Genomic DNA, 15,203 nt, shown 5'->3' on the forward strand with positions numbered 1-15,203 from the left:
AAATAATAAACCAGTCACACAGATTTATGGAGCACCAACACTCAGTAAATAAAATGGATCTTTGGAGAGCCTGACAGTCTCATGAGATGTGGAGGCATAGAATGACAGAACAGTGTGGGTTAAAGGGACCTTCCCAGCTCCCCCAGTGCCACCCCTGCCATGAGCAGGGACATCTTCACCAGCTCAGGTTGCTCAGAGCCCCGTCCAGCCTGGCCTGGGATGTCTCCAGGGATGCTTCATCTACCACCTCTCTGGGAACCTGGGCCAGGCTCTCACCACCCAAAGGGGCAACAATTTCTTCCTCATTTCTAGTCTGAATCACCTCCCTTGACCTGCTGGCCACACTGCTGGTGATGCAGTCCAAGATAAGATTGCCCTTCTGGGTGGCAAGCACACATGGTGGCTCATGGCCAATCTTTCATCTCCCAGTGCACTCAGGTCTCTCCATCAAGGGCTGCTCTCCATCCCTTCACCCCCAGCCTGTACCGATACCGGGGGTTGCCTTGACCCAGGACTTCATGCTTCGCCTGAATCTGACCCTCAAAGGAGCCCACAGGACTTGCCACCAAGTAAGACCAAGACAAAAGGTTGTCCCTTGGCTGTACCTTGGCTTGGTCTGGTGCAGCACGTTTCACCATGTGCTACTTGGGGCTTCCAGCAAAATGTCTAGAACCAAACACACTTTACAGACACACTGGGGCCATGGAGGAAACATCACTGGCAGCCACTGCAGCCTTCCTGGGGAGGGCCAAGAGCTTCCCACCTACTTGCAGGCAAAATCTGGTGCTAGAAAAGAGGGCAATGGCACCTGAGGAGTGTGGAAGGATGGACATGTATGCATTCATGGCAAGGATGGACAGAAACAACACGTGCCTGGCTGCAGGGAGCACAGGCGGACACGTGCAGGGACACGCAGGCACGTACGACGGCAGCCACAGCAGCCCAGGTCTCAGAGCAACAGCTCGTTCCCTGGAGTTTGCTCCCCCCTTGCAAGGGGTGGGACGTTCCTCTGCCACAAACTCAGCGGCAGGACCTCTGCCACGTGCACAGCCGCAGCCCAGCTGGGCCGGCCTGGCCTCCGCTCAGCGCTGCCCACGCAGCCGAGCCATGTTTGCTCCTCTGTTGCTGCTGGTTGCTACAACATCTCCCCCCAAACATCCCAACAGCTCTGGCTTTGCGTGATCTTCCCACACCAAACCCATCCAACTGTCCGTCTCTCTCCATGGCTTTGCTGCAAACCTTGAGCCACTTTTCTTAAGAAAAGTCCCGTGAGGAAGACCACGGCATGGGAACGACTTTGCTTTTTAACACCAGCCTGGTCAAACTTCTTCATTTCCTGGTGGTCATTAACAACTGTCAGTAGCTGGCAGGCTGTCCCCAGCCTGCTTCCATTACACTGAATTACCCCAGAGACAGCCTCACTTTATTGTTTCCACACTAAGTAGATCAAGAGGGGAACAAATAATTATCAAGAGGAGTAACAGTGCCACTGTTATTCCCCTTGGTAATTCCTGCAAGGTGCTGCAGGGCTGTGGAAAGAGGAACAACCATCCACCGGGTTTTGGCCCCCTGAGCACTGAACTTCAGCAGGGGGCTCATCCAGCTCAGCCCCATCACCGTGTCCTTCTGTCACGCACTAACGGGGACGCCCAATGCCTGTCGGGGGGAGCACTCGCTCTCCTTCCCTCTCTCTTACTTGGACGTTGCTAAGCATCCAGGTCGGATGAGTTTTCTTAGGGGTCTCCCTTCCACCCTCCCATTAAACACCAGCCCGCGTTTCTGCTAGCCCAGGCAGCCCCAACACTGCCCTCCGCGCAGGCCACGGGCTGCAGATCCGGATGTTCATTCCACGTTCCCAATGTGGAGCCCTGTCAGCTGCACAGACTCAACCTCACAATGTCCTCAGGTCCCATCAACTCCAGTGAGATTTCACTGCTTAAAGTCAGTCTGTCAAAAGCGTGAGAGGAGAGCCCAAAGTGATGGGGCTGGTGCCATCTGATGGCTGCCTGACGCTTGTCTGTAAGGAGTTTGCTGATCTCAGCCCTGGTGTGACTGACTCCAGCCCCAGGCGTCAGGGCACAGTCATCTGCTGCTGTTATGATTCTATGATTCTTTTGGGATTAACTTTTCCTCAAACGTGATGATCGCAAATATCTTGCAGATTTTTTTACAGCAATAGTCTTTCAAACCGCAGTGTAGCGCTTCTAAAACAGTTTTTAGTTGTCTCTAAATCACATTTAATTGTGCATTCTTTTGATTTTAATGTTTTTTGATTACGCTTTCTGTGTAGTTGTGTAGTTTCTGCCCAGGGAAGTGGTTGAATCACCACTTCTGGAGGTGTTTTTAAAAGACGTGGAGATGAAGTTCTCGGGGACATGGGTTAGTGCCAGGGCTGGGTTAACGGTTGGATTAAATGATCAGGAGGGTCTCTTCCACCCAAAATGATTCTATGATTTGCTTAATTAGATTAGAACTGGTGACCTGAGGTCTCAGGAGGTCTAGATGTGAAGCCTTTGGGCCCATCCTTTGCACTGGTTTAGTCATCTCCCCCAGCACCGCCCGCAGCGTTCCCTTACCGCAAGCAGCGCTGAGGAAGGAGACGTCGAAGAGGGAACGGTTTGCCACCTGGGGAGGGTGGGTGCATCTCGCGTCCGACGCCTCAACCACTCTCACTTTTCTGTCTTCCACCCAACGGGGCAACCAGGCAAGTTTGCAGTCACAAACAAATGGATTCCAACTTAATTTTCTGTAAGAGGGAGATCAGACAAAAGTCAGGCATTAACTTGACATGTGCTAAGTGTTAATTACCACAGCGTGCAGATCCCTCACGGTTCCCATCTGCACCACTCCAGAGAAATGCCTCAGAAAGAACAGCGAGGGGAGTTAATGAATAGGGAATCAAGCAATAATTAACATGATTTTTCTAGAGGCTAGAATTAGGCAAGTACTCCAAGTACTTTTTTCACTCTACAAATAATTGTTGCAATTAGAAGCAAATTAAAGACACAGTCTTACATTTAAAATAGTTTTCTATCTCACAGCCATTGGCTGTAATGACAGCCTCTCCAGCTAAGGGAGACTATTTACAGCTCCATTAAAAAATAGCTAAGAGAATCAAATTGATCTGTCAAAAAAGAAATGCAAAGTCAATGATAATCTTTCCATGTGGCAGTTTAAGGAAAAGATGGAAACTTTAATTGCAGCTAAGCTTGCTCCAAATTACAGCCTTTGGCATTCAGCTGCGAACAGGCCAGAGATGGAAAGATGTTTGTTTAGCTGACGCCAGCTGGGCTGGGCTGCCGCAGGGGCTGAACCCAGGAGTTTTATACCGAAGGCACCGCTTTGCCGGCCAGCCTGAGCAGGGACAGACTCACGTGGACCCTGCCTGGATCCTTTGTGCCTTTTCAGCACCACTTGCAACCAAAACCAAGGAGCTGAACATGCCCTCTGTGTCCTGGTGCCAAGGAGAATGCGTGCATTAGCTTTTTTCTTGCTTGCCAAGAGTGATTGCACGGGGTTAATCCTTTGGCTCATTCAAATACAGAATGGCCATTCTGTGCTGTCACTTCACATATTTCTCCTGGAAATGTGTGGCACCCCCTCGTCACCCTTCGCATAACAGCACAGATTTAATTACTTCAATTAAAAACCACTATAAGCCTGAGAACTTGAATCACTCATAGAGAACATCTTCAAATGCCATCAGGTGACTCAGACACTTTGGTTGGCGTCTCCATGTTGCAGGTCAGAGCCCTTTTCATCAGATCCCCCGGTCCCAAGGTGTGACCACACAAACACGAACAAGTGGGACCCAGAAACAAGAATGTGGGCATTGCTGGTGTGGGAGGGAAGCAGGGATGCCAGGAAGGCAGCGGCAGAGGTTGGAGGGAGCCAGGAGACAGAAGCAAAGTCTGGGAAGGGGTTGGGCTTGAAGGGCACCAACAGGAGCCAGGACACAGCTCGAGGAAGAAACTGGAGAGAGGCCAAAGGGCGGCTGCTTGGTGGGGTACGTGCCCCAGAGCTCCCCACGGCAGCGCCACATCCCACCCTGACTGGAAGGGAAAAGCTGCTTCCAGGAAAAGTCTGAATAAAGAACGAGGAAACAAAAAGAAGGAACTTACATTTCACTTAAATTAAATAAATTATCAAATATTCCATCTTCTAATGTAGAAATCTCGTTGTGGCTTATATCTCTGTAATAGGAGAGAAAACGAAAAGGCAAGTTCATCATGTTGGTGACAACTTCCCAGCCAACACAAGGATCAACTTCTGTCCCGAGCTCTGCTTGGGTACTTGTGACACCCTGAGCATCCTGAGTCTCAACAGCCACACGCACATGACAGCAAAATGTCACTGAGTCATGGAACCACAGCATGGTTGAGGTTGGAAGGGACCTCTGGACATCACCTGGTCCAACCAAGGGGTCAAGCAGGGTCACCTAGAGAGGGCTGCCCTGGGTCACATCCAGGCTGCTTTTGTGTATCTCCAAGGATGGAGACTCCACAGCCTCCCTCGGTAGCCTGTTCCCATGCTCAAGTCCAGTTCCAGTGCTCCAAGTCCTTCCCCAAGTCCTCCTGTGAGGAGGTTATTGAGGTGTAGACAGCAGGCTGTCCAGGCTGCCACCCACCCAGATGGAGCCACCAAAGCAGGTTTTGCTGCTGGCTGCATTGGTGCCTTTTTTGATCTGACAGTCTCATTTGTCTTTAAAAAACAGTCAATCTCTATGAACCATCAATGAGTAACAGCGCAAACTCATCTGATCAGCGGCTGAAGCAGTGAATGTGGTGATGACCACAGCTCTCCCCTTCTGGCCACAGTCTGGGCCTTTGGCAGAGCTCCGGCTATGGAGCGATGGGACATCAAGTCTTTCCCAGTAGTGCTGGGCTCTTCGAAGGACCCTCAGCTCAGCACCCAGTTCCCTCAGATGATAAGTGGGGTTTGGACACCACGACTTCATCACAATTTTCCACGTACTAACACAAATTCTGTGACAAATCTCGTTCTCTTGCCTGTGTACTTACAGTTGTGCCAGAGAAGTCAGACCTGCGAATATCTGCACATCTAAACCACTGATCCTGTTATTGGAGAGATCCCTAGAGAAAGCAAACACAATTTTCAGCTTTTGTTCAACTTTAGTTTTGTCATTTCTCCATTACCAGCCCTTAGAAGAGCCTCTCTCCAAACTCCAGCCCCACTCCAGACTGGAAGGGTTTGGTGTGTTAAAGCCGAGCTTTTCTCCCAGCCAAAGAAAACACCTTTCCCAGCTATAAAGCATTTGCTGCTCCAAGCTTTGTATCGTGTGTAGATACAGATCAGGATTATCATCATACACATTCCACTCTGCAGCAGATCTGGAGTAATGACAGACATGAGAAATGTATTACTAAATTTAATGCATCCTTTTCAAAAAGTATTCAAGTCTAATAGGTGTTCAAAGAAGTAATTAAGAAATAATTTAGTCTAAAGTAGTAATTAACTTCAAGAAAAAATTTATTAAGAACTTCCAAGGGCATTTCTGGTGCCAAAGAACTGGTAATTAATTAGACAATTGATGCGTTCAACTTTTACATTTTGAAGATCTTTTTGTCTCTCCCTGGAAAAGCTTAAAAGGGAAGAAGAAGTAACAAAGAATATTTTCTGTTTAAAATCAGGTTAGGTTGCCCTTATGAAAGGAACACTGTTATAGAAAATCTCCAGTCGCTCACTCTAACACCAACAGCCTTCAACTCATCCAAAGGAAAATTGTTTCTGTCCTCCAGCCCAGCTCTTCTCACCCCATCTCCTCTTTTTCAGCTTTAAAATGTCACTCAGCCACGAAGTGAAAGTTTCACTGATCAGTCTCCACTCATTCCTAATAAACTTCACTCTCAGGTTTCAGATTAATCTCCTTTGGCCAAAACCTTTTAGCAGCATCAAAATCCCGATCCCAAGCCCATGCGATGTTATTACCCTTCAAGGGTTTCTGGCAGAGCTCGGGGAGGCGGATGGGGCTGGACCAAGGAACCTTCTCCGGCCCACCCCCTTCCTCACCTTTCTCCCTACAATCATCTCCTGTAACTTCTCCTCGCTGTCTCATCTCTTCTTTTTACCCCCTAATCAATTATTTTTTTGTCTGATCTGACATTTAAACTTAACTTATCCCAATGAAAAGAATTCTGCCAAACTGGCAGGAAAATTACAGACGATTCCAGGAAAGTCTGGGATAAGTAACAGGGATGGATGTCTCTTTAAAAGGTTTATTTTCTCCGATTTTGCTGTCCAGGAGTTCTTTGCCAAGCTGAGAGTGGATTCAGAAGAGTTCACCAGCAACTACCAATAAAGAAGTCCAAGAAATGTGAAAAATAAAGGCTCGACAAATACACTTTCAACACAGATGCTGGCAAAAATATCCGATCGAGCCAGTGTTCTTTTGCCTGGGGGTAGCTGGGGCATTAGTTAAAGAGCATCCTTTGCTGCAGTTTCACTGACCACACGGGGGTCACATTCTGCACAGGAGACAGGAAAGTCGCCTCCAAACCTGTTTCCAGCTCCCGCTTGCAAGAGAAAACACAAAGTCCAGCTTGGATGGAGTCCCGGCTGCTGCCAGCCAGGGCAGACCCTTCCTCAGCATGATCCTGTAAATCCTCGGAGTGGATTTCTGTGCATCGTACTCCTCTGCACCTCCTTCCGCTACCTGAGCGGATTTGGAAAGGACCAGACCACCAACCAGTTACCGTACTGGGAGACCAGTAAAACTATTTCTATTTAAAATACCTGGAAACGACCCATTTAGTTTTTAGGCAGCACCTCAAGCCCAAGACAGAAGGAAATTGTGTTTCAGCGCTGATGCCTTCCTGCTCCTTGCCCAAACAAGAGAGACCTCCAAAACAAGCCATTCCGCTGCTGCAAACCCAGGGCTTTGGCACTGCTGAACGCTTCCCGTCAGTGCTGCTTGGCCACATTGTGCCAGCACAGATGGCACCACCAGCACCCAAACCAGGCAGGGAATGGGGACACCCAGCCCCAAGCCCCTCTCTGCAGATTTCTCTCCACCTTGCCCGTCTCGTTGCTTCCCAAGGAGGAAATTAAGAACCCGAAGGGGCAGGTCTGCTCTTTTCCATCCCTCTGTCCCCAGCCCTTTCCAAACAGCCCTTAGCATTATTTCCATTTCATCTCAGAGAAAGCTTTTAAACTTCAGATTAAGTGAAGGTGAAGATCCCAAATCCTGGCCTCCCAGGGGTCAGCCAGCTCCATTGCCACCTGTGAGAAAGACCAGGGATGATTGGGACTTGGGACCTGCTCCAGAAGATGCTCAGCGGCAGAGCTGCTCCCGCTCGCCTCCGCAAAGAGCTAAAATGCAAATACAGTCAATAACTCCCCACTCGGTGCTGCTTTTACAGCCTGTTGGGCTGACACTAGATGTCACTGCCTGCCGAACAGCACGAACCAGGGACAAGTTCCTGGTGACCAGGGGTGACCCAGTGAGACGCCCAGAGCTGGCGCTGTGGCCAGTGGGTTTGGTTCAGGAAGAGCCAGGAGGAGATGTCCCCCATCAACTAGCAAGTGACAACCCTCAACCCGCTGATCTGCTCAAGGGCCTCTGCTGTTTCATACAGATAGGACAGATTGTCAAGGAGTCAGGCCACTTGGACGCATCTCATGGTGGAAGAGCTGGAGGGGACTCCTGCGCCCTTTCCTCTCCTGACAGCACAACTGAGCTGTCGTTCCACACACAGTCACCAAGCTCATGCGGCCAGATACGATCATCTGAGCCCACCCATCTATCCAGCACCCACTGTCACCCACAGCCAGCACTGACCCACAGCCCCGCACGCAGAGAAGCTCCACCAGCAACCTTCAAAGGAGAAAACTGGGGCTGAGTTCCCAGGTGAGGCTGCGTCAGAAGTGAGAGATGCTCCAAATCCTTGGAGGTGATAATGAACCAAACTCTCTCTGCACCCAGACACTTTGTCACTTCACTACACTTCAAGTGCTTCCTGAGGGATCCCAAGACATTGGTTGCCACCCTGTGTCTTCCACGGTCTGAGCTCCTGTCCAGGACCTGCCAAGGAGCTGCTGTCCTCCACCAGACCAGGCACCAGATGGTACCACCAGTGCCTACAAACCACAGCCCAATTCCCTTGTCTTCACTACCTGGTCAGGAACTCATGTAAAAAATCCCAGCTTTCAGCCTCCCCAGAGCTCCTCAGTGCAAAGCCTGCAAGGGACACAGGGCTCCTGCTGACAGGAGATGCCAGGAACAGTGGCAGATGCCACAAGTCACTGAGCCGGGCTCCCAGCCGCCCATTTGCCTTCTCCCACCGGTCCCTCTCCAGCTCGTACGGAAAATCACATTATGCCTTCCTGGCATGGGAAAGATGGCTGTGAACACAGCTAGGCTGCAGAAAAGAAATTAAAAAAATCAGGAAATATTGAGCAATAAAAGCCAACGCAGAGGCTGTGGGACAGAGCTCAGCCTCGCAGTGCCACAAACTGCCACGACTGTGTTTTCTCAGCCCACTGCCAGGCTGGAGGAAATTCGGAGCAGGTTCAAAGCCGAGCTGAAGCCAGCAGAAAACAAGGCTCTCCATTGAAACGCACTGTGCACGCAGACAGCTGCCCTCTCCACGAGAAGAAAGAAAAATGTAGTTTATTTGTGCCACGGGGGATACTGAGAACAGGCTGTGCTGCCTGGAAGAGGGCAGCTATGAGCAGGTCCAGCTTCTCAATCCTGCCTCAGTTTCTACACTGTACAAAGGAGCCATGTAAAGCCAGAGGAGGCTGGGAGGGTTGGCCTGCTCCTCCCCAGACCCCTGTGGGACAAGGGACACCAAAACCCACCAGTGACTAGGGTGTAGAACAAGGTACATGTGAAATATGTCTTACAGAGAGCTGCCTTGCAGCTCCCCAGCAAACACCCACATTTAACTCACATGCTCAGCAAACTAATCTTCTGAAAGTGGAGCTGGTCGTGGAGGGAGGGTGAAACTTTGGGAAAAGGAACATTTGGTAATGAGGGCACCAACCTGAGCCTTGGGAGCCTCCTGCTCTATCCCAGCTCTGCCACCAGCTCCCACGCGGTGCTGGGCGCTCACCGAACCTCCCTGGTGCTGCGGGTACCACGGGGCTGCAGCAGCTACATCCTGAGAGTGGGACGATGGATCAGCCACAGCCACTGCCCACAAGATCACCCGGAGACGGGGTCGGGTGACTTTGGGGGTACGAAGCAGAGAGCGCTGGTGTGGCCAGCACAGCTGGCAGCGAGCAGCAGGAATCGGCACCGGCCGCCTCCTCCCCCTGCGATGCTCAGACAGGCTCCGTGGCCACCACCCCTGGGGCTATTTCTGCAACGCTGTGGTGGACAGGCTTACTTTGGTGCACTGCTGTTTTTTTCTGAATTCCACAGAACATATAATGTTGAGCAGAGTATAGCATGCCTCCGCCTGCCAAGCCTGATGTCATGCTCTCATTATGTCATTTGTGGGCCCATTCTGCCTTCATTTCACAAAAAAAAAAGGAGGGAGGGGAAGAGGGGGCAGTGCTGGCTTGTGCCTTCCCCAGCCCTTTTGGTGTGTGGAGCCCAGCCAGAACAGTAATGGGAAAAGCATCCACCGACGGAGAGAAGCGTCTGTGCAGAGGAGCCTGCACACGGGTTGGGAAGAGCCACAGCCGTTCGGTAGAGAAGAAGCTCCAGGTCTGCAAGCAACAAGAAAAGCTGAGTGTGTGGGTCAGTGAAGCTCTAGAGGTGCTGGGGGTTGTGTGACACAAGTAAGAGTCCTGCGGACAGGGCTGGGCACCATTTTGGCCCAGAGACTGTGTTTTAACGGCAGGAGTGGTTGCAGGGATGTTGGAATAGCTCTGCACCTGGGACGAAGGGTCCATCTTGCCCCAGATCCCCTTGTCAGGACCAGGTGCTGAGGGAAGTGCATGAGCAATCCCTTCCCAGCACACCTCCCAGCTCTTGGCACCAGCAACACAGCATCTTAGAGCCAGAAACCACACTGAAAGGTCGTATTTAACAGCCACCAACAGACCGATCCACACATCTCCCTCTCCTTCCCGAGCCAGCCTGGGCTCCCCAAGAGCCCACAGCAACAAGCTCCGTAACTCACGTGCTTTAAAACAGAAATACTTTCTTTGGTTTGTTGGAACCTGCTAGAGGCATCACTTCATCAGATACCACCTAATTTTCTGCACGGTGAACACTGAATAGTTGTTCTTATTCATCTTCTCTGCCCCACTCCTGACTCCAGAGCCTTCCCCAGATTGCCTCCTTCCCAAGCACATCTTCCATGGAAACAACTCCCCCTTTCTCGTCTCAGCTCCACATACTTGGCCAAAATATTCACTGGATTTCACCTTCAGGATATGAAGCTGCTCAGTCCCTGGCAGTTCTCCTGCCTATAAAGCCTTGTAGCAACCAGGGGTAAGAGGCAATGACCGAAGTGAGCAGCAAAGGCAGCACAGAAAGTATCTCTGCCCAGCGGTGCCCTGAACAAAGCCCAGCAGCACCTCAAGCAAAGCCCAGCTTTGCAAAGCTCCCACTTCTCACCCCCACCAAAATCCACACCTGGCAACCAGAAAGGACAAGCGACAGAGGGACATGTGAGATGGTTTGTGAGACATGGCAGAGCCTGCGGCTCCCAGCGCCCTCCGGCAGCGATGGAGCAGCAAAGTGCCCTGAGCTCGCCTGACAGCTCCAGCGCTGCCGTGGGTGTTTCCATGGCAAACGCTTCCCTAGTCTCCAGGAACACAAGGCAGCACGGTGCCCCATGCAGCAGCGCTGTGCTGATACTGCCTGACGTACATAGCAGACTTTCCAGAAAAGAGGAGGAAAAACCCTATGTGTTTTTGCATGTACAAGCCAGGAAAAATTATAGGTTTTTGCTGATCTGACTCCTTTTTTTCTTCGTCTTTTGGCTTGCACCTCTCCTAGGAAGCACAGTAGAAGTAATGGCGCTTGTATGCAGAAGGGGTAATAGAGATTCTTGTCACAGTGGCTACAGAAATCTGACAAAACACAGGTTTTTCTGTGTGCATGGGGAGCAACGCTGTGGTCCCGCACTGGGTGCTGGGAGGTGCAGCTCTCCGGCACAATGGGCACTCAGCCCTTCAGCGCAGACCCCAGGGCACAGCACATGGAGATCAGCATCACCAGCCGCTGCTCTCGGTCCCACTGCAGTGGGGATTTTGCAAGGCAAAGGGATCCCAGCTCCATCACGCATCGGAGCTGCCACCAAACAGCCCTTCCTTCCCCACAGCTGTGGGTCAGTGCAAACTGAGGGATCACATTTCACCCCTGTGCGCAGGAACAACCCCACACAGAGATCAGCTTCAAAAAAAGGCCAGGCTGTTGGGGAGCAAACCCATGGGACGGAGGGGCCAGGGGTGGCTCTGGGAGATGCCGCAGCCGCAGGGGCTGCACGCTGGGACTCACAGACGGCGATGAGCACCCTTGTCTCCCCGAGGCTGTCACAGCATGATGACACTTTATTTGCTCATTTTGAATTTATGAGTTTCAAATGCTGGCCCAAGTCTTAGCTCTCTCCAAGGAATTTTCCCCAAAAGACTTTTTCACAAATATTCATCTAAAAACTAAATGTTTTTCTTCCCACGGCAAAATCGTAATTGTTGATATGAAAATGTAAGGCAAGGATACAAGCGTTTTTGCAATGTTCTGTACACTTTGTACTCTCCTGGGAGAACGGCAGAGCGCTCTCACAAATGCCCTTGCACGGCAGCTGTGCCAGGAGACGGGTGGGTTTGACACGGGCCAGAGCCCGATGTCACTCCCAGCTGCACTGCAGGACCAGGAGCAGGTCACCCCGTCACCGTAGGGTCCCCTCAGAGCCCTGGGAGGCACGCGATGCTCCCGCCCCAAGCCTCACCCAGAGCACCAGCACAACACAACCCTCAGGTCTGAAGGAATAAACCCTACTTGTCCTGCTGGGCTGGGGCCACAGGTTCTCCACAATCTCGCTCGAGGTAAGAGGCTGCACACAGGCGCTGTAGAAGTGAGTTTGGGGGTGAGGCTGGGCAGGGGGTGTCTGCATCCCTCCCTGGAGAAAAGGGGCTGCTGGAGCCTATGCTTCAAGCACCATGGGAAAGACTGATCCCTGAGCCCTGCAGGAGACCGAGCTGAGAGGTCAGGACACCCCAGGTGACACAGCAGCCCCCACCCAGCCGCTGCTCACCCACACTCCCTCTGCTTCTGTGTCCCATCCCTGGAACAGACAGAGGTGATGCTGTGCACGCCTGCGGGATCCAGGGCATCCCCACCATGGCCAGGACATTGTCACCATGACCAGAGCATCCCCACCACAGCCAGGACATCCCCACCATAGCCAGGACATTGCCATCATGACCAGAGCATCCCCACCACAGCCAGGACATCCCCACCATGGTCAGGACATTGCCACCATGACCAGAGCATCCCCACCACAGCCAGGACATCCCCACCATGGCCAGGACATTGCCACCATGACCAGAGCATCCCCACCATAGCCAGGACATCCCCACCATGGTCAGGACATCCCCACCATGGCCAGGACATCCCCACCATGGTCAGGACATCCCCACCACGGCCAGGACATCCCCACTCTCCAGGTGGGAGCTGTATGCAGAGCAGCTGAGACTCAGAGAGCGGCTCCTCGGATCCCCGCAGCCAGCAGCTTTCCACAGACTTTTCCCAAATATGGTTATAAAGTCGGCCCAGGGATGAAGCCACTCGAACAAAGGGGACGTGTTACCTCATGGAGCGACGTCATGTTCTGGCAGGGCTGGCTCTCAGGCGATGGCATCATGCGCTCTGTCCCACTCCTCCCTGGCCAGGAGCGCTGGGTGGGGGCTTCTCACACCCGGGGCTCCCAGGAACCCAAGCGCTGCTGTCTGCACGGGGACCCGCAGCACGGCTCATTTTACAAGTTATTCTTAGCCTACCACTGACTTCATCTCCTCCTTCCCAACAGCGAAACAACGGAGCCAAAGGCGAGGGGGCACTGGGGACTCCCCACAGCCTCCTGTACTCGTGGGGGTCAGCAGGAGCTGCTGCAGGGCACCCCGGGGGACAGGGAGCTGGCTACAGGGACGGCCACCCTCATGAGAGAGGCTTTCCACACCAGGTCCCATCTCCTGAGCCACCCAAGTGAGCAGGGGCAGCAGTGACAGGAGCTGGACGTGGTCCTGCCCTCCGCTGCCAAGGGGTGACTCAATGTGGCATAAAACAAGGCTTCAGACACCAGGCATCCTCCAGCCCCGCTCTGCTCTGCAACATCACGCTGAGAGGGGGGAACAGGGAAACCTGCAGCTTGGGAAAGCAGCAACCTAAATATTTAAATAAAGTTAATGTCTGTAATTAGTGCTGCACATAAACATGCCGCCTGCAGTTTCATCCAGCTAAATGTCAGCCCCGTGAATATACATTTGTTTCATGGGAAGTCTGCAATGAAATCAAAGATGTGATAAAACCAAGCATCTTCCCAGCACGCATGGCAGAGCTCAGGCAGACCATTTCAGACACTTGCGCCCAAATCCAGCCACTTTCCACGCAAATACCCACTTCTTACCCAACAAAACACCCATCCAGGGAGCCCCCACAACCTGCGTGCGACATGCAGCTCTTCCAACACCCAGCTCTGGTCCCCTGAAAACTCAGAGTGTTTCCAAGTCAGCCTGTTCAAAGCCCAGTGATATTTTATTTTACCATGAAAAGTGAGTCCTCTGTAAGCTGTAATTTAGGAATTACACAGCTGAGCTACTAAGTGCTAAATCTTCCTCGCAGAAAGTAAAAAGTTTTCAAAAAATGTTTAAGCACTGTCAATATTAATTCACCACCGGGAGAGGGGATGGAGTAGATAAGCTCCGGGTCCTGTTTTTTTATTATCCTATTTGTATTTATTTTAATGTGAGGCCTTTGCTTGGATAGCTGTCCTCTAGGGATATTCTTTCTCAGTGAGAAATAACAAAAACACAATGCTGTTTTCCCCCAGCACCGTAAGTTCTGCCACAGGCGAGGTTCGTGGGATGCAGGAGGCACTGGATGCTGCTGATATGTCACTGAGCTGACACAGGAGCCAAGAAACGCAGAGAACCCCAGGAACGTCTTCTCCAAAGCAGTTTGCAAACACTGACATAGCTGGAAAAAAATATTTGCATGGCCTCTTCCTTGGAAACCTTCTGGGGCATCCGTCGTTTGTATCCCAAAAGGAACAGTGGAAAAGCTTGGGCATCAATACAGCACAAGAATTGTGAAGCAGAGACACCCTGATCATCTGAAACGTCCTGAGGAGATCGGTACAAAGTTAATGACACTTCATAGCTGAATTCAGACTCAGAGCCAGCTGACAGTGAGTGAGACTGATATGACAGTATCACATCAAAAGTAATTTTCCAAACAGCTGGGAAATTCTTCTCTCATTGCTTGTGCTGGGAGAACGGTCAGTACGTTGTCAGTGACACACAAACAAGGGGAAAACAAAGCCCCAGGGCAGCAAAAAAGGGGGGTTCATGAAGGACTGAGGATTCAGGAGGAACATCACCTGCCAGCCAACGCCACCCACAAGCGGCAGGTAAAGCGGACACGAGGAGGGAACCCTGGGTCTGGAACAGGGGAGGTGTCACAGCCAAATGCCATGAGGCGGCTGAGGGACAGTGTCACCGTGTCCCCTCATCCCCAGCCCTGGGAGCAGCCCAGGATGAGCAGAGTGTGTTCCCCGCTTGCACCTCCTGCTGTGAGAACGGTGCGAAGCCGAACACACCTCACCGAACAATTCTGCGGCCATTTCCTCCTCAGTCATTTGCACAGTTTGAGCACCAGCCCCCCAGGTCTTGCTCCAAACCCCCCAGCGTGTCCCTGCCATGGGGCTCACGGAGCAGGGACACCCAGGATCTCACACCCGGACTTGCACAGACCTGCAGCACCTGCCTCGCTGCCCAAACGGACCCAAAATGTACCCGAATTTACACCCACCCCCAGTAACGCTGGTCCCGCAGCAGATCCCGACAGTCACTTCCCACGGGCGATAACTTTCCCTTGAACGCTTTCCCTTTTGCAGCTGACAGTACAAATCTGTCTGACCTGTCGCTAACAGCAATCTCTAACAGACCAGCAAGTTCTCCAAGTTCCTGGGTGGCTGCTTGAGAAAAACATTTTTGTGTGTATTTTAGCCCTGTCTGTCAACTGATTTCCATCTCCGATATGTTTCACCAACAACATTCCTTTTTAT

The 15,203-nt window shown here is 51.8% G+C and overlaps 1 protein-coding gene across 1 annotated transcript in view; it reads right to left on the reverse strand.

Annotated features, from left to right (window-relative positions):
• The window catches only part of PKD1 (polycystin 1, transient receptor potential channel interacting), a gene marked incomplete at both ends in the record, with an annotated part of 83,933 nt that overhangs the window by 47,395 nt on the left and 21,335 nt on the right, over nt 1-15,203 (reverse strand). Inside the window, 3 exons of the mRNA XM_080353888.1 lie at nt 2,577-2,746; nt 4,122-4,193; nt 5,022-5,093. Of these exons, the coding sequence (XP_080210014.1) occupies nt 2,577-2,746; nt 4,122-4,193; nt 5,022-5,093 (314 nt within the window). The remainder of the gene's footprint in view (nt 1-2,576; nt 2,747-4,121; nt 4,194-5,021; nt 5,094-15,203) is intronic.

Source organism: Nesoenas mayeri (assembly GCF_963082525.1).
Source record: "Nesoenas mayeri genome assembly, chromosome: 15".
Classification (NCBI taxonomy): domain Eukaryota; kingdom Metazoa; phylum Chordata; class Aves; order Columbiformes; family Columbidae; genus Nesoenas; species Nesoenas mayeri.